The 19,310-nt window shown below is 36.7% G+C and overlaps 3 protein-coding genes across 4 annotated transcripts; 2 read left to right on the forward strand and 1 right to left on the reverse strand.

Annotated features, from left to right (window-relative positions):
• Positions 1 to 2,359: 2,359 nt before the first annotated feature.
• LOC126783634 (40S ribosomal protein S24-1-like) lies at positions 2,360 to 4,205 on the reverse strand. The gene is made up of 5 exons (XM_050509139.1): positions 4,108 to 4,205; positions 3,924 to 3,957; positions 3,237 to 3,407; positions 2,713 to 2,799; positions 2,360 to 2,504 (listed from the first exon to the last, which is right to left on the reverse strand). Exons 1-5 carry the CDS (start codon positions 4,203 to 4,205, stop codon positions 2,472 to 2,474), a joined length of 423 nt encoding a protein of 140 aa, XP_050365096.1. The 3' UTR covers positions 2,360 to 2,471.
• Positions 4,206 to 8,396: 4,191 nt separating this feature from the next.
• On the forward strand, positions 8,397 to 9,851 carry LOC126783694 (uncharacterized). 2 transcript variants are annotated; one of them, XM_050509208.1, is made up of 2 exons: positions 8,397 to 8,688; positions 8,773 to 9,851. In XM_050509208.1, the coding sequence occupies exon 2, from the start codon at positions 8,778 to 8,780 to the stop codon at positions 9,723 to 9,725; it is 948 nt and encodes a 315-aa protein (XP_050365165.1). In that variant the 5' UTR covers positions 8,397 to 8,688; positions 8,773 to 8,777; the 3' UTR covers positions 9,726 to 9,851. The 2 variants fall into 2 exon arrangements, with proteins under 2 accessions (XP_050365165.1, XP_050365166.1); XM_050509209.1 differs by having other exon boundaries at positions 8,397 to 8,653.
• Positions 9,852 to 12,862: 3,011 nt separating this feature from the next.
• Positions 12,863 to 16,675, forward strand: LOC126782455 (F-box protein SKIP17-like). Its single transcript, XM_050507706.1, has 12 exons — positions 12,863 to 13,211; positions 13,537 to 13,712; positions 13,932 to 14,129; positions 14,209 to 14,319; positions 14,420 to 14,505; positions 14,582 to 14,703; positions 15,075 to 15,139; positions 15,214 to 15,286; positions 15,386 to 15,448; positions 15,552 to 15,619; positions 15,813 to 15,887; positions 15,995 to 16,675. The coding sequence occupies exons 1-12, from the start codon at positions 12,882 to 12,884 to the stop codon at positions 16,203 to 16,205; spliced, it is 1,578 nt and encodes a 525-aa protein (XP_050363663.1). The 5' UTR covers positions 12,863 to 12,881; the 3' UTR covers positions 16,206 to 16,675.
• The last annotated feature ends 2,635 nt before the right edge of the window (positions 16,676 to 19,310 follow it).

A 19,310-nucleotide genomic window follows, 5' to 3' on the forward strand; every position in this document is an offset into this window, starting at 1 on the left:
CCCCATGCCCGGTTCGATTTATTAATATATTAAAAAAAATTTGCAACGGGGGACATATAACCCAGACCATGTGCTACATAATCACCAACACACTTATTCTTGTAGAGAACATCCTTAATGAATCGAAGATGAGTTAATCTATCGACTATACCATTTGCTTTTCGGAAAATAATTCTAATTGATCGAAACACACCAAAATAATGCTTACAATCATCTAGAATAGGACTTACCTCCAAAAAATCCTCCGGTCCACTAATAAGGGCCGCAACTAGAATGGCTGAATCTATTTAATTAAATAAAGCTAAGAAACTTTACTTGGATATAATTGGTGGGTGTAGGATAATTAAGTGAATTAAGCCTATTTAAGTTGAATAAATTCAAAAAGTGTTATGGGTTGTAGCCCATGTAGTGCACTACTAAGATCCATCACTGATATGTCGTTTTTGGTGTAACTAATTACGAATATCGTAATATGATTGTGATAAATGAAAAAAAAAATCAAACTCATGTACTCTAACTTGAATTGAAATTGTGTGCAATGGAATTAATAATAACTGTGTATCATTTTTTGGTCTTGCGAATTTATCTTTCATTTCTAACATGGAGGTTTAAATTCAACTCACAAAACCAAGTAATAACTTTTGCACCACGAAAACAATTAGGAGGCAACCCGCAAATAGTCACATAAACTTACGGGGATAATTGTTAATTTCCCAAAAAAGTGATGCAACTCTCGACGACGATATCTTTGTCGGGATTATAGCTTGCTTTGCTGGATTTGGTTTGGATATGAGGGCTTCCTTACCTTTCCAATCCTTTTTTATCAGAGTTGTTCTACTGAATCTGGTCCTTGTTGCCTTTTCTACGGTGGTTTTAGGATTGTGGTGTTGGTCGGAGTTCTTCAACTTAGATCTGGTGGTGGGAATTCCTTGGGCAACGGTGGCGGCGGCAAGACTAGCGGTCGTTTATTGGACAAGATCAATCCCCTCGCTAGGGCTGACCTGGTTTGGGCCTAGGTTTGGATTACTTATTTTTGGACCTTCTATGGGGCCTCAGTGTTGGATGTTTAGTAAAGATGCTATGAGTCATTTTAGGTTACGAGTGCGTGCAATTGGAGTGCGGTTTCATATAGCATTGCAAGTTGCAAAGTCGGCAGAGGGAGCTCTGCCGTATTTGCATAATTTGAATCCCGTCGCATTTTTATAATTGTGTGGTTGTTAAATTTAATTTGTCTTCTACATCATTTGTATGTTATTAGTTTTCAGTTTCATGACCATGAAAAAATAGGTGAATTTTGGTTTTTATTGGCTAGTTTTACCTAGAGATTGCGCTTATGGATAGTTAGTTTATTTGAGCTAGAAAAGATAGTTCTTATTGTCGGCATTTAGATGTGTTATTTTAGTTTTGCTGCTGAAATACAAATGAGTTGACGTTTTAATTAAAAAAATATCATTTAAAGATAGAAATGAACTATATATCAATTTATGTGAAACATCGTAGTAATTGTACAACATTACAAGACTACAAAATTTATGATTCTGCACTCAGAGCATCTCCAACAAATTATACATTTTGGAGACAAATGAGATTTTAGAGGAAAATTGCCCAATTTTCACTCCAACAGTTTCTCCATTTCATTTTTGCAAAATAGAGAAATATATGAAAAAGGAGAGATGATTTTTTTTGAATGCAAGAGAGGATCCTCTATATTTGTAGAATTTGGTAAAAAATTTGCATAACCAAATATTAAATGTTACATTTTCTCCAACAATTCAAATTTAGATTACAACCAATCAAAAATATGAATAATTAATTACAAGCCAACAGTATAAAAATATGAAATATTTTATGGTTATAATAAATAATAAAATAGAATATTTCATTATTATAATTAATAAAAAAAATCTGTGAAATAGAGAAATTGTTTGAGTTTAAGCATATTTTTTTATAGAGATTTTGACATTTAGAAAGGAATACAAGGTAATTATTCCAAATTGGACCAAGAGTCTTAGTCATAGAGGGAGACTTGTCAAGTTGTCATTGAGGGACCGAGAGTTTGTCACCAAAGGGCATTAACAATAGAATTGGTCTAGGCAAAGCTTATCAAGCATGAACCACCGGGCAAAGATTATGATCTTAAAAACTCTTGTAAATTACTACCCAGCATGTCAAGAGTGTTTCAACTTGTAACTGGTTACTTGTATTGTATTACTTGATCATTAATCACACTCAATATCAATTTTTATAAATTGAATCACAAGGCAGCCTAAAGATAAATAGTTAACCATGTATTAAATTCTGCAACTTAGATATCGTATGCATCATTTAAAGATTATAATTATGTCAAAATTATACGCTCACTAAACAAAGAAAAAAAAAGGCAGGACAGTGAGAGTGGAGATAAGGCAGAGAGGCTGATGAGACAGAAACCCGCTGCCCTCAAATGCAACCTAAATACACGATACAGAAGCTCATTTCTTCTTGGCAGCGTCACCGGCCTTGGTCTGCATGTACCATTTGCAATGTCATCAATCAATAGAGAATTGAAACCATGAAATAATATATTTAAGGACCCTGAGAGTAATCACCAAGCTTGGAACAATTATTTCCAGGCTCTAGCAAAAAAATGCACAGTTCTGAGTCTCTAATCAGCAATTCCATATTGCACTAGAACTCAAGATACTCAACAGAAAAAGAGAACGAAAATATTACCTTCTTGACTCCCCGAATCTTCTTAGCTCTGTTCTTTCTTTCTTTCAGTTGCTTCCTTGACTTTGCCACCTTAGTTTCCAGCCCATTCTGCACCAGTACTTTAAACTTAAGAACCAGAAGAATACGAAATACAATATCTTGAAAACCTTGTGTGTTTTGTGCAAAATTAGATGATTATTCCGTGAAACTGTTGTAACAAAATTAAACAATCACATATCAATTGACTCTCTACAAATTTAAAGCCTGCTTGTGTAACATTTGAAATAGTTGTTCAGATTATAACACCAAGTTAACTAGACAGAGTTATGCCATCAGTCTCCTATGCAAGGATACCCAATTCAACAATACGCGATAGACTTAGAACCATGATATCAGTTCACAACTCAACAAAGAAAAATATTGCATGTTTTGAAGAATCATAGAAGTTAACCATGTCTCTTATAAATAACTAATATCAGTTAAAACTTAAAACAGGTCTCCTGTATTATAGAATCAGATAGAAGAAGGACGACTAAATTTTTTACCCTGATCAGCCGGTACTTGGGCTCAAACTTCTTTGCATTCTCTACAGAATCAAAAATCAAGCCAAAACCAGTGGACTTCCCCCCTCCAAAATGGGTGCGGAACTTAAACACAAAGATAGAGTTTGTGTCCTTCACTTCGTACATCCTTGCCAGTTTATCCTTTAGTTCAGTCTGGTAGAAAGGAAATAGATTAATTTTCAATAGATGAAGGAACCTATCCATATATCAACATACAAAACCAACATTACGCAGATGTCTCACAACATCTTCTCAATAAGAAAACATCAATTTTCAGAGAAAATATACTGCCCTATTTGTATATATTCATAAAAGAGCGTGGAAAAACTAATTTTGTTCGATTCAGGCCTTGCAAAGTCGTTACATTTAGTCAATAACACAAATCTTCCAAACTACGGTTTCAGCTTCATAGCTTTCCTTATACTGATAGAGTAACATGTACCTCCAAAAATCCGTACTTTGCAAGAGTTGAGCAGAACAAAAAAAAAATCCGACACGAACAAATACAAGTAGCTTAGAGCTACCAATACACTTGCACTATAAGTCTATAACACTACTAAGTAATAACCAAAGCACAATTAAAACATTAGGAAAACTACAGAGACCTAATGTGTCAAAAGCACATGAAAACAAAAGTCGAACTCAATAGCTCAAGGACATAAGCCATACCTTGGAAACATTGGATCTTCCTGGATGAAGTAACCTGCATCAAAACCCAAACCACACAGTCATTTACCAACAACCATGCTCGTTTAACTATTCTATGCTCAAACCCAGCTGAAATTATAATTTTGATACATCAAATAATCTCTCAGTATTGTTCTTGTTTCCAGACAATTCTAGTTGACATGACTGGTAGTGAATGTAAGAACTCACGAATTGCTTCCTGGAGAGAAGGCGATTGGTCATGAACTTCCTGGTACGGATGGTCACAGCCTTGTTGTCTGCCATGGCTTCTTCTTCTTCGTTTGCCAAGAGGGATTAGGATTCTGAGTGTTGGAAATCAGACTGGAGAAGAAAGGAGGAGTGTTCTTTCAGAGACAAATATAAACATGTTTTGGGCCAATGTCCAGCTTTAACCAACTTACAAAATTAATATGAGCCCAATGTTAGCAGAAAATTCCAAGGAGAGGATCCGATCTAGCTACTTTGCTGCAATGATTTCGGGTTGGGGCGGTGTTATTGACACGCCCATTTTCTTTTCTTTTTTTATTATTTTAATTCAATTTCACTTAACAATTTCCCAATTTACCCTCATTCAACTTCATGTTTCCTTTTTTTTTCCTCTTGGCAAATCGATCAATCGTTTGGAACAGTGGTGGATCTAATGGCCGAAAGCTAGTGAGTGGAAAAAAAAATTTATCAAGAATTAAAACTCTTGGTATTCGCAAAAAATAATTTTTCATAGTGTTCATTGATAATCCAAAAGAGATAAGAATAGCAAAAGAGTCAATAATTAATATTACATAATATACTATATCTGAATAGCACTCTACAATCTCCGGTATATATATTCGAAATAGTCAATCACAATAAATGAGTTAATATCATCTACATAATCATTCTCACATGTATTCATATATCTATAGTTTTGATCTAAATTACTAACAGTCATGTAACTTATCTACCACAATTTGGCTTTAGCTAAAACCTAAAAGCTTATTACAATTACAGTTATTAGCCTAAAAACTTCCCACAAACCTTAGTTTGAAACGACCAAATGATTTAAGATAAATTACAACAATAAAAGTATCATATCATTCATAGGTAGATAATACAAATCGAAGCAAGGCTAAGATTGATTGTTTTGATAAAAAAAGATTGAGGAGCCTAGATTGGAGGGTTTGCACATTAATTATTTGATAAGAGATAATTTCATATTGAGATGAGCAATGTAGTACCTCAGGAGAGACCAATTGAGTTGAGAAGAATTTGGTGCGGCTCTTCACAAAATGAATAGAAAGTGAGGAACTGACTGTGATAGAGATTGGATTGTATAATTGTTATGTCCAGTGGGAAAAAAATTTAGCTTGCCCCAATATTTTTTTGCCTAGCGGCTACTGGGTGCGCCGTGTCTGAGGTCCGCTTATGTTTGGGAACACGAAGAGAGTGAAGTTAAGATAAAACACCAATCTACAAATCGATTGTGAAGGTAGTTGTGGACCAGATTGAGGTTGTGGGTTTGTACATTGAGTTATTCATATGAGGATTGAGGTGGAAATCCAATATGGCTCTACATAGATTGTGCCTTTTGTTTCTGGGTTTAGATTGCGCAAAGGAAAACAAAAGCTTATTACTATTCTACTAACTACTCCACCATCCTCATAACCGAACCAGTTGGAAGAATTAACAACTGTTTGCCTCTACAGAACCATGACACTTGATTATTGAGAGATTGTAGCCATGGAAGCGAGTGGATTAAGAATTCTTTCTTCGTCCTCCCTTTCAAACCAATAATAAAATCCAAATCAGATCAATCATCTATCGATCGATCAAGAGAGAGACAGAGAGACATAGAGATGAATCAGACTTCCCATGAGAAATCAGAAATTGAAAGAAGGATAGTTTGTGAATTTTATGAATGTAGTGATTTAAATTAATAGAAAATTAGAAAGAGGTGTGTTAGTAGTAAAAATGGGTGTGTCAATAACTGAATAACACCACACCTTTGATATATGTCTGTTCCAAGTAACTGTGCTCAGTGTTTGAGTTGCAAGTCATCTTAAGGAGATGTCAATCGTATATGAGCACTTCACTAAATGTGACTACAAGAGTTACATGTTACTATGCTTATCAAGATGAGCTAACTCACATATAAATGATAGTTTGAACAATGCAATATATATAATTCTGTCCGGTTTCACTTACTATATTCACTCATATTGTAGTCAACTAATGCAGCCCTTTCCCATAAGGTTTAATGGTGATAATTGTCTAGTCTAGGCAGGTGTCCTGCACCTTTGGTCCTTTGCTCTCATTTTTGATTGTGCCTCTACATATGAGACGAGCAATCAATCTTTGTTTGACCTCAGTTTTGTGTACCAAGATAAGCCCTATGGCATAGACCTTGTAATTGTATTTCTAAATTATAGGATCAGTCGTGAAGGTTAGTTTGAAGATATGTTAGTCATCTCCATCTAATATATGTAGATATGTGACAATCAGGTATAACACATTTGTAATATGCATGATCTGTACGTGCTGTGTATGCTAATGACCATCTATGAGCACATTTGGAAATATAAATGATTCCCAAGTATGATACATAATAGCCATGTTTGTCAACTGAGAATCATGATGATTCGATATTTCGATTGATTCCATTTCAAAATTGCTGGTTTCTCAAGTAAGATGGAGATGAGTGCAGACAACATGTTAATTTTTTTGTTAAGCTTGAATTGTCAGGACCAGGGGAAGCTAGTCATATCATTTGTTTTTGCCTACTTCATGCTTTCATAGAGTAGGGCAGGTTCATTCAATCAGTTAGCATGAGGTGTCAAGCAACGATTTCATCACTAGCATTACCTAATTTTCACTAGCATTCAATCAGTTTTTAGTTCCCTTTTTCTAAAAGAAAAAAAAACTACTTTCTTTATAAATATTAGTCTTTACCGGTGAATATTTTCATATAAGTTTATTTTAATCATAACTTCTCACTTCTCATTACTCATTGACAACTACTCATGTTTATGATAAATTGATGACATAAAGATAAATCTGTCAGTTCATAATTTTATGATATTTTCGATTTATAACAGTAGAAATATAATACGAAAAACTCTAAAAGAAAGATAACAATCCCATAATTTTCTCCATTTCTTGATCAGCCGACCGAATATGTTCCAATACAAGTATAGAACAACACATCAAGAATAAAAATTTCCTATATATCATTCCGCCTAAAGGTAATAAGGTATAGTACTAATCACATTCATTACTGTTCTTTTTATTTGCGTTTCTGCGACTGGGCTGGTACATATCATGGATCCCTAGCTAACCCATCACTTTGCTATTCATACCCTTTTTGACATTCAAAACCATAAAGCCAGCCATAAGTACTATTTTTTTTTGTTCAATTCACTGAAAAATCATTAAAAGAGGGATCATAAGTACTATTTACAATACATAATGGTTCGAATTACTGCTCACCAAAGTGACCGAGCAAAGTAAATAAAAATTGTTTTACTCCTCCCATCAAGACATTATTACCATAATACAAAGAGTCAAAGATAGAAAATGACACTCACACCTCTATGTAGGAGCATAAAAGACTAATGAGTGCGTTCCTACCAGCAAAAGGGGGTAGGCAAAGAACGGAAGGAGTATATGACTACTAAGATGGAGTTTGCAATTGATGTTGGACAATTTTCCGGGTAAAATTAATTCTGCGTCTCAATTGGGATAAGCAGTTAGGCACATAGGCACCATATTTGTGTTAGTCATCGTCATCTCTGTCAACTCCCGACTGTTTCCCGTCAAAGAAAACCGAACAAACAAGTTAAATAGTCTCCTACATCATGTTCATTGTTCTCTCCAACTTCAATCATGTAGTAAGCAATTACGTATATTTAGACGACCGTTATATATAACACGTCAAGTTATCAAGTGGGTTACGTTATTTAGTCTTATAGTTTTAAATTCAATTATTTACGTTACCCCTCAGACATAACTTAATCTAATCGTTTAAAGTTTCAACACTCTTCGTCCAATACCTTAAAATTATGTTGCAACTCATGAAAGTAAAATTGAAAACAGTAAAAGCACTAGGGCATCACATCATATAGATCTGATTTACACACAGCGCACTGATATAGGCATGGTAATGTTTGCATTATGCTGTCTGTTTTCTTTTTCACTTTAATGGTGGTGATGATAAATAACCTTTCTTTGTCTCACTTGACGAAGATGACAAACAATTATGCCGAAGTGAAAGCAATTTAGCAAAAGGGTTTCCCAATAGTGGAGAATATATTTCACAAAAAAAAAATTCTTACGTTTATATCAATCCTGGAAATCTCTGTGTTTTCTTGCGTGAATGTCAGTTAAAAAAAGGGGTTGGTCCCAATATGATTCTCTTAATCTTTTAAATTTCTGGTCATTTCAGCCTTTTCCAGCAAAACACTAATGATAATACATCTTTGCCATTTTGCCGTTTTCTCTCATATTTAGACGAACCCTCCTTTCTTGTTGTCTTCCCATGTGAGTGACTTGAGCTCTCTCTCTCTCAGCTCCTCTCTGCCCATCCCTTCCCCATCAACCAAATCATAATCAAATAAGTTTCAGTATTCCCTTAAAAATTCTTGGGGTGCTTTTTCTTGACATTGACATTGAAATTCTATGGGGCTCAAAAAGCAGCACACCCAGATAGAGCTGAAGCATTCTGAAGGCTTGAGAAAAGGGTAATGGGGAGCTTGAGTCGTTTCAATTACAAGAGGTAGAAGTTCTTGTTTCATATCTCTTAGAATCTGAGAGAAACTAAGCAGCTTTGTATTTGTGTTGGTGTGTTATCTATATATAGATATAATGAGGGACTTTCCTTCTTGTTTTGGTGAAAATGGTGTTCAAGTTGCTGATTTTTCGTCATCCTCATCATCAAGAGCTGCAAAACCTGCTCATCAGAACTTGGTCTCTTGTGTTTATCAGTGTAAATTGCGAGGGCGTGTGTGTTTGATTACAGTTACATGGACCAAGAATTTGATGGGTCAGGGTCTAAGCGTGGAGATTGATGATGCAGCCAATTTTTGCCTCTGTAAGGTGGATATAAAGCCATGGTTGTTCTCAAAGAGAAAAGGGTGCAGAAATCTGGAGGTGAATAATAGTAAAATCGACATCTTTTGGGATTTAACCAATGCTAAATTTGGTTCTGGGCCTGAGCCATTAGAGAAGTTCTACTTGGCTGTCATGTTCAACCAAGAAATGGTTCTTCATCTTGGAGATTTGAATAGAGAGGTTCTTGGTTCAAAAGACCCAAGTCATGGCTCCAATGCTGTCATTGTTGCTAAAAGGGAACACATTTTTGGGAAGAAACTTTATGGTGCAAAGGCTCAGTTTTGTGACAGGGGGAAAATCCATGATGTCACAATTGAGTGTGAGACTGTTGGCCTGAATGAACCTTATCTGGTGATATGTGTTGACAGTAAGATTGTGATGAAGGTGAAGAAGCTGAACTGGAAGTTCAGGGGAAACCATACTATTGTGGTTGATGGGTTGAGAATTGAAGTGTTCTGGGATGTGCACAATTGGCTGTTTGGGAATTCTATGGGAAATGCAGTGTTCATGTTTCAAACTTGCCTCAGTAACAATGTTTATAAGCTATGGAGTACTGGTAGTGGTACTAGCGACTCATTTTTGGATTCGTCATCTGTGTTAACTTGGTCTTCGTCTTCCTCCTCTCGGCAATTAAAAGAGAGCAACAACCAGTTGCAGGGTCTTGGTTTCTCACTGGTTTTGCATGCCTGGAAGAATGAATAGAATACTACTTCAAAGAGTGATGTGTTTAATTGTAAGAAAAGTAATTTTGGCGATGAACACAGTAATTTTGCTGGTTGTATTGGTTTCTTATATAAATATAAATCAGAGCTCTCTCGTTTTCTTCTTTGTTCTACTAATTAGTTTATTAGTTTATGTATCGGTTTTATTATTGAGAATTTCATGTTAGATACAAGTTTTTGGTTGTAAAAATTTACACCATCCGTTTCAAACACAATATATTAATGACATATTTGGATGTTCCTATTTTCATAATCCCCAAGCTGATACACGTCGATTGAAAAGGTAAATCTAGTAAATTAAAAAAAAAATGAAGGGAGGAATGCTATGTGTGCATCAGTCACTAAGCAGTCACGGTATGTAGTAACGGTGTATAATTGTGAGAGTGCATCACCTTAACTTTTGATGCCAAGTTGCCCATACATCATAATCAATTTTTTCCAATACCTCAACATCTCGTATGTTTATGCAAATGAATGAAATAATTTACCACATTCAATCACAAATAATCTGATACCAGTTTAAGTATGTATATATGTTGGAATTTGCATATGATTTTGTTTGGATAAACGCGTCACACAGGCCGGTCCTGTGTCAAAAATACCTCAAGGCGGAAAAAAATTAGAGGTCTCTAAGATGCCGTCCTCTTATTTGTTTTTTAGCCCTAGATTTGAAACTATGGAATCGCGAGGTGCCCGTTGTGATGTGCAGTGGAGACGATATAGCCATAATGATCCCACTTATGCGGGAGGCATATCCGCACTTCTTCTGACACTCAATTAATTTCGAGAACGAAATTTCTTTAAAGGGGTAGAGTGTGAGCCCCTACAAATTTCTTTTTTCTTTTCGGCATTGTTGTCATATTAACCGACATTTTTTCGAGATGTCAAATTTTTTGTTTATCATTTTTGTGTTAAACTACGTGTCATCACAAGCGTGAAGGTATTCGCGGAATATTTTTCCGACGCTCAGTTATTTTTTTACGTATTTACGAAGTTTACGATTGCTTAAGTCGCATTTTCAAATATTACACTTTTTACATTTTTATATCTCAGCCCTTGATCTCTATCATTTGATCACCGTTGTTGAATTTAAAGTAAAAAGAGAGCATATAGTGGGCTCTCCCACACACAGACCTCTATCTCATTTTATTTTTCTTTTCATTCTCTCTTTTCTTTCTTATTCTCTCCCCTCACGAGTCTCTCTCTCTGTTTGAAACAGAGAAACCCAAAGACTGCGACGTTTGACCGGTCGCGCCGCCCCAATCCGGCCACGTCAGGGATTGCCACCACCGCCATTCTCTCTCCCTCGACGAGCTTTACACAACCCGGTCATAGCATGTGAGATTTGAGCTGATCTATATCCTTTCAAAATTGAAAGCCCGCTTCGGCTTGCGCCTGGGGCAGGCCCTGGCGTCACATAAGTTGGATGAAAGCATCATATGCATACCGTATACATTTGTAAATTTCTAAAATAATATGATTATCATTTAGTGTGATTTGGGATTACCTTGTTTATTAAGGGTATGCGGTTTATACATCATGAATTCACGATAAAGATCCATATTCATTTATATCATTTCCACCCATCAGATGGTCATAAAATTTAAACATATAATAAGGTGAGAATCTAAATATCTTATCTCAAAAGTTTTTCAGAAGGGTTGAGCTTCGCCAAAATCGGATCTCTTTAGAGTTTTCGGAAAAAATGTCGTTTTCTCTCCGACGGCACGTCCATTAACGCGACCGTGAGAAGGGAGTTGTGGCAGACCAGGTGGTGGCTCAACTTGGATGGTTGATGGTGGGGAGCGGGAGGGGATGATTGTTTCGGGTATAGTTTGAGAAGTGGCTTGGGTTTGGTTGCAGTGACATTGGACGATGGTGATGTGGTGTCAATCGATGAAGGTGCTAGTCATATCTCTTTGGCGGTTTGAGAAGGTTTGGTGTGGTGATCTGAGTTGGGGAAGCGCTGGTGTCGACCTGCTACCTTGGTTCCTAATCCGGGTCGGATCATGATGTTGTTGTCGCTGGCTTGAATTCGTGTAGGTGGATGGTCTCGCCGTCTCGATTATGGGTAGTGATCTTCATGTGTCGGCCGACGTTGGCAACGGGGTAGCGCTGCTGTGGCCGGTTGGAGGGCAACTTTTTGGCAGGATTACGGGCTGTTAGCTTCTTCTGGTTCATTGAGAGGGCATGGGTCCGTTTGGGCCTAGAATTGGGTCAAAGTAGGTGGGTCTGGGTCTTTTGGCCCAGATTTGGGTAATTTGGTTTTGTTTTTTTAGGTTTTGTTATCCCTCTTCCTTGAGCGAGGGTTCAGATGTCAATGAGTAGGATTTAGTAGTGTCGTTGGGTGTGACAGGATTCTAGCGCATGTCATTTACATGGACTATCTAAATGTCGGTTATTTATGGGTATCAATGTAATGAGGAATTTGTCTCTGTAAATATACTGAAGGTTTTGATATGTGATGCTATCAGAACAGTTCACTTCTTGAGATTGGTGGCGAGTAGGTTATCGACTACTTCTAGAATCAGATTTGATTGGTTCAAGATTGAGCATTCTTAGGTCATGTCTATTGTTTTTTGCGATAGTTTGGTAAGAATGAACGTGTGACATTTAATTCTACCACTGAGTGTTCCTCTTAGTTGTATTTTTTTGCTGCCATATATATAGTTTATTTTTCTAAAAAAATAAAATTTAAACATATAATGATGTTAACTATCGTATCTATTTACGGAAGAAAACTACATTAATTTTAACTCTGGTATCATATTTCTTCGATGATAACTTGAAAACGCGTCAAGATTAAAATCGCGTACTAGAGGCTCAATCCCACGACACTTTATCAATCAAATTACAACCACCAAAGTTGTAAGTTAGACTCACAAAGTTGCTCATTTCATATAATTTTCGTAATTACATTAAGAGAATAATGGTGGATTGAATAAATAATTAAAAAGATTCTGCAGCTGTAATATACGTACCCAAAATGTCAGGGGGCTCTGCTATACTCACCGTAGTATACCATCAAGTATTCCAACAACCACCTCCACGTGTCATCCCCAAGGCCCCCGTCCCGTATCGCAACCTCGAACAACCACCACTCCCTCTCTCTTCTCCTTTATCATAACCACCCGTTATGGATGCCCTCCTCCTCAGTCCGTCATCCATGGCCAAGCGACCTTGCCCCTCCCAAAACCCTAGGCCCCCAACCCACCTCCACCTCCTCGACCGCGACCACCTCCTCGAGACCTTCCTTGACTTCTCCGACTCCCCGCCCTTCGCCATCGATCTCTCCTTCGAGCGCATCCTCGACTCCCGCGACTCCGACGCCGATCAGACCAAGCTCATCGACCGCGCCTTGCAGCTCGGATCGGTGCTCCTCGAGGCCGGCAAGCGATCGGCGCGGCGCCGAGCCTCCAAGCACAACTCCGCCGCCTGGGCTCTCCCTCCTGACCTCACCATCAAGGTAAAATCTCTAGGCTTTACTTTACTGTTTTTGAAGTTAAAATTGAGCTGTAAATTGTGGCCGGAGAGTTTGATAGCGTTAGTTTAGCGATGATCGGTTCGATCATTTCGTTCTGGAAGTTGCATTTTGCTAGCTGCAATGTAGAATTGAGGTTCTAGTCTGTGTGAAGTTTCCGATCACTGATTTTAACGCCTAGGGATCATAAGAGTAAATGTGTTGATTTGTTAGTTGAAACTAATCGATTTTCAGTTTCGAATCAATTCGTTATTCATTTATGTACGTGGAACTGCTCGGTTTAGGAATGATTAGATTTGGTTGTGTGCAGGTTTTTTCTATGCTCGATACACAAAGCTTGTGCTATGCTGCGGCTACGTGTTCTATGTTTAATAAATGTGCCATGGATCCTTCTTGCTATGCGAATATTGACTTGACGACAGTTGTTCCGAAAGTTAACAATGCGGTCGTTTCCACAATGATTCACCGTGCAGGGAAATATCTCCAGTAAGTCACTTTCACCCGAGATGTTTTTCGAACGTGTTGGTTTATAATGTTTACTTTACATCTGGTCTTGTGTCTTCCTCCTTTCACCTGTATCTACACATTGTTTTTCAGTTTTGGAGATCGATGTATTATTCTTCATGCATGATTAATGCTACTTTGAGGATACAATACTGTCAATATGATTTTGTCTTTGACTTAATTCTGATCGTGGTTAATCAGGTCCCTTAAGCTTGGTGTAGTAGTTCCGGGCCCGACAACGTTTCTTGGATCTTGTCAGCCCTTAGTTTATACTATCCGGAACTCTGTAGATGTTTCCAACTTTTCATGGAATGATAAAAGATCCAGACAAGGGAAGGAGTCATCGATTCTGTCCAGATCCTGTTTAAGTCCTCTAGGTGGGGAGATCGGTGCTCCAGGGTATGCTTGTGTTGTAAGACTTGGGAATTGTTTTTTGCACTTTACCTTTTCCTTATACTTTCCTTTTTATCGCTGTTAGGGCTCTCCTAAGAAGATTGCACCTTTACAATATTGAAAGAATGGATAATGCATCACTTTGTGGTGCATTGGCGGCTTGTCCATCTCTCATTGATTTGGAAATTGTTGGCCTGTAAGTCTATTGCTTTCCTGCTTCCCTATGTTGGACCATAGTTTCCTTTCTGCAGTGCAACCAAAGTAATATCTGTTTTTTGTTTTTCTGCAATCTTTAGTCAAGTGGAATTGAGGCAGACATTGGTGTCGGTGAGCGCAAACTGTCACTTGATTGAGCGTTTGTTCTTTGAATCCTCTAAATCAGGTATTGCATATGCCGCATGAAGAACTCCATTTGATCCCTTCTATTTTTTCTTACATCTGTAATTGTGAACTGTCAGGTAGAGATGACAGTTTGAAATCACCAGCCTGTCTTGAGCTTGTAAATAATTGCCCACATGTAACTTCATTATCCCTCAGAGGTTTTAAGCTGCATGATTATAAAGTTCGTATACTTATTAAGGTATGTTTTGACACTTTGAGAAAATAATAATCTAGTGGCTATATTTATGGGTACACTTATTGTTGGAAGCATTATTTGGAGCGAATAGTTATGCTAGACTGACCAGTTCCTATGCATGTGGTGCCTGTCATATGCAAGTGAAATGATTAGAGTTGAGCTTTTACATCTGAGACTACAGTACTAAATTGCGAATATTTTGTTATTGTTTAACAACTGATTTACATCCCTGTTATACATTATTCCTTGAGCATAGTAATGAAGGTCTGGGGGAACAACTACTGGATTCCTAACTCATTGAGCTAATGTGTTTTAAGATGTTGTTCCCTGGAAGTTGGTATTATCTGAATAATGTCTCTGGGTTCTTGGTGCAGGGATTTAGGAAACTAAAGTATGTTGACTTTTCAACATCTTACTCTATCACTGGTTCCTTTCTGAGGTCAGTCATCTTAATGGACAAACTCTTTGTTATTTGGCTTAATCTGAGACTTAAATGAAACTTTTACTCCTTAGGAACATTGGAAGCAACACAAGTGGAAATCTGTTGGAAGTTGTGATTTTACGGGATTGCATGCATCTAAGAGTGGTATTTCTTCATCCTTTATTGTCATGCTAACACTCTCTCTCTCTCTCTCTCTCTCTCTCTCGTTTTCTTTATGTACTGAAACTGGACTGTCATTTGAAGGTGGAAGTTGATCGGTTGCTGAATGGAGTTCTCTCTGGGGATTTCAAGCTCCTTAGACATCTTGTATGTGCATAAAAAATTGGTTGTGTTTTTTTTTTGTTGCTTCACATTATAGTTTTAGGCTTTTGAAAATGCTTATTTGAAACTTGGCTATTGTCTCAAACAGGACATATCTAACAGGGAAGGTTTGGCATCTGAGGGTGACTGGTACTATGAAAGATGCTACAGCATTAGGTAATGGTTTTCCCCTGCAATTTACATTTTTGATTTATTCTGTTTTCTTTCCTTTTGTTCGTAGTGGGGTTGCACGGTGATATATGATCTTTTCCTTTTCTTAATCCACCATTGTTACTGAAGGTGCGGTTCATACTTCAACTTTAGTTTATGATAGAGATTTGACAAGTGAAATACTTGTGAATGTGTGCAGTGCCAGTCCATTGAAGCAGGTTCTGGAACGGCGGCCTCATCTGTGCATACTGGCTGAGTTTCCATCAGAAGGAAGGTGCGCTTAATAGTCAATTATGTAGCCCTGTGTCCTCTGTTTACTGTTTTCCTTTTGCATATGTAATATGCTTATCATCTCTGTCTGGATTCCAAATTGTCATGCAGTTATGCCGACAGTGATCAGATGTTGGACAGTGAGCCATATAGTGATATCAGTTTGCCATCTCAGATGAGCTCTCATACGTCTGATGGCTCCATGTTTGTGGGTTTTTCCGAGAGTAGCTACAATAGCGATCACGGTAGTGGCAACGAGGATGCTCTGGACGCTAGTTATGTACTTTATGAGGAAAGCTCAGATGAGGTAGAGAATTACTGACTGCAGAGGAGAATACTAAATTCCAAGGATTGAATCTCTTGCCATTAAATGGATCATGTACCTCTCATCTCTCTCTCTCTCTCTCTCTCTCTCTCTCTCTCTCTCTCTCTCTCTCTCTCTCTCTCTCTCTCTCTCATGTATAAGTTTCATGCCGATCCTCCCTGAAACAATAGAATGCCATTATGGGGAGGGAACGGCTATACGAGATGCAGCTCACTGCAGAGGACAATATTGACCCGTGAACCCGTGAACAGTGGCTGCTTGCCATCTCATGCCTGATGTAGCTGAATCGTCAAGAATCCCAGTTTTGTATATGAAACACGCTGCAGTACACCTTTCTATCTATTTTCTTTGCCCTTTTCAATCCCCTATGTTCTTTTAATTATGGGAATGCCCTGCTCCCTTCAGAATCCTGTACACTATAGAAGATTATTTAACCACTGATTTTATTAATTACCATGTACCAGTAAGTCATGATATGCGCCATAAATTGTGTTGGATAAAATATGAATACTGTTTCTTTCCATCAGCCCATTAAAGTAAATGCTATTAGCAAATCTCAGTTTCCCTTATGATAAGGATTTGTAGGCATAAATGTTGATTTGCACCAAAAATTTAGCTGAAATTGTCAATTTGCACCCCGAATTTGCATTTGAGTCAATTTACCTCCTAAATTTGGTAAAAATTATCGATTTACACCCCGAACTTGTATTTGAGTCAATTTACCTCCTAAATTTGGTAAAAATTGCCGATTTACACCCGAACTTGTATTTGAGTTAATTTACCTCTTAAATTTGGTAAAAATTGCCGATTTGCACCCCATCCGTTAAATTTAATTGTTTCTATCCAATTTTGCGTCACATGTCATGCATTTAAGGGGTAGTATTGTTATTATATATTTATTCATATTGAATAATGAAATAAATTAATAAAATTACTTAAGAGGAACACTTGCTACAATGTTTGTTTTTTCGAAACATGTTATTGATTTATATATTTATTATTTTATGTGATATTGTATGTTAAAAGATATTAAAAAAAATATGAATAAATAAATACATTAAAAATTAAAAATAAATGTGTGTTCCGAGAGAATTATTATTTTACCATTGTGTGTGTCTTCGCCTTATTAGGTTTCCTGTTAGAGATATATTCACATCTCTGTAATAGATTAGGACTCTGAATCCTACGGGATTGTGGTTATGTAATGCCTATATATTGGTCTCATTATCAAATCAATAAACAGTTACGTTCTGTTCTATTACGTCGTTATTATTCTCGTTTTGTTCATCCTCCAACAATGTGTACATATAAAAATATATTTATACACAACACACTATATTTGAATGGGTGGGTATATTGAATATATAATTCAAAGTAGGGTTAAGTAGGTAGAAAAAAAGATGTAAATAAATAATTTGATTAACAAAATAATCCTCATATTTTAAAGAATATTTTTATTTATTTTTAAGAAAAATATAAATAGAAAATGACAACATTACCCCTCATGTGTATGACATGTGACGCAAAATTGGATAAAAACAGTTAAATTTAACGGATGTGGTGCAAATCGGCAATTTTTACCAAGTTTAGGAGGTAAATTGACTCAAATACAAGTTCGGAGTGTAAATCGGTAATTTTTACCAAGTTTAGGAGGTAAATTGACTCAAATGCAAGTTCAGGGTGCAAATTGACAATTTCAGGATGCAAATTGACAATTTCAGCCAAATTTAGGGTGCAAATCGGCATTTATGCTGAATTTGTATAACGGAATAATCATACTAGTTTGAATGTAATCGACTCCAAAAGCAGATCGTACGTATTTGTTCGATTACATACAAACTTAAACTAGTATACTAAAACTTATTATTTAGGCTCTGTAGTATGCCACTATGCCTTAACCTTTTTCTATTATTAAAAACTCCTCGACTTTTAGTTTAAATTCCAGTCTAGCAGGTTCTTTCTGTTAAATGATCCGTCAAGTCATCGATGAAATATACCCTAGTGATCTATTTTGATTTAAAAGTAACACTTCTCTTGTTCTTTTCTTCGCATCATAATCCACCGGCAAGACCACCACTCACCACCAATGAGCTCACCTTCCAGAAACTTTTCAATTCCCGAATTTCAGTTTATAGTGCTAAAAGCCACCAGACTATGAATTTGGAGTGCGGTATGTATGATACGAAAACAACAAAAATCTCAACAGTGGTTGATAACTAACATCATCACACTTGCAGATATGTTCAGAAATATATATATATACACACGGAGTTTTTCAGGTGCGGAGGTCCGTATCTTAGCTTAACGTATATATTTTCATTTTTTTCCAACTTTCCGATCGAGTTTTCATATCTCGACCATCCATTTCCTAAGTAATAATGTACAGATCACCTCTGAAAATTTTCAGCCAATTTGGTAATCGTTAAGTCATTCAAAACTGTGTTTTTCTATTATCAACAAACGGTTCAAGTTCGGAAAATTTAATCCGTTCATTGGTTTAACTTAGTTAGACATCCTTAACGATTACCAAATTGGCTGAAATTTTACAGCGGTGATCTATACGTTATTACCTAAAGATTGGACGGTGGAGATGCGAAAACTCAATCGAAAAGTTGATATAAAATGAAAATGGTGTCCGCCTTGAATCATATTGAAAACTTTGTATCAGTCGTTTCCACAATGAAGCAAACTTCTCTGAGACTAGATAATGAAAAAAACATGTTGGCACGTCAAATATCTATTGTGCATCCAAAATATGTGACCGGTGTTCTATCGTTCTTTAGTTTTGAATAAATGGTAATCTATCAGCTGTTCTATCGTTCTTTGGTTTTGAATAAATGGTAATCTATAAGCTCTTTCAGTCCAAAAGATTGCTCGGAATCCTCGGATGCATTTGTATCAAATTCCAATCATGTGCTAACCTAAAATCATTTTTAGGGGCGTAAGCTATTGGCATTGTTGTACTTTCTTTTTAAAAGGTAATTATGTTTTTGAAATCAATAGTTAGAAACACATTACCTTATATGTCAACTTCTTTTTTTTTTTGTGAGCTCGACGAAGACCTAATATGTTGAGCAGAAGCTAACAAACACAATAACAGAT

The sequence above is a fragment of the Argentina anserina genome, chromosome 2, assembly GCF_933775445.1.
Source record: "Argentina anserina chromosome 2, drPotAnse1.1, whole genome shotgun sequence".
NCBI lineage: Eukaryota > Viridiplantae > Streptophyta > Magnoliopsida > Rosales > Rosaceae > Argentina > Argentina anserina.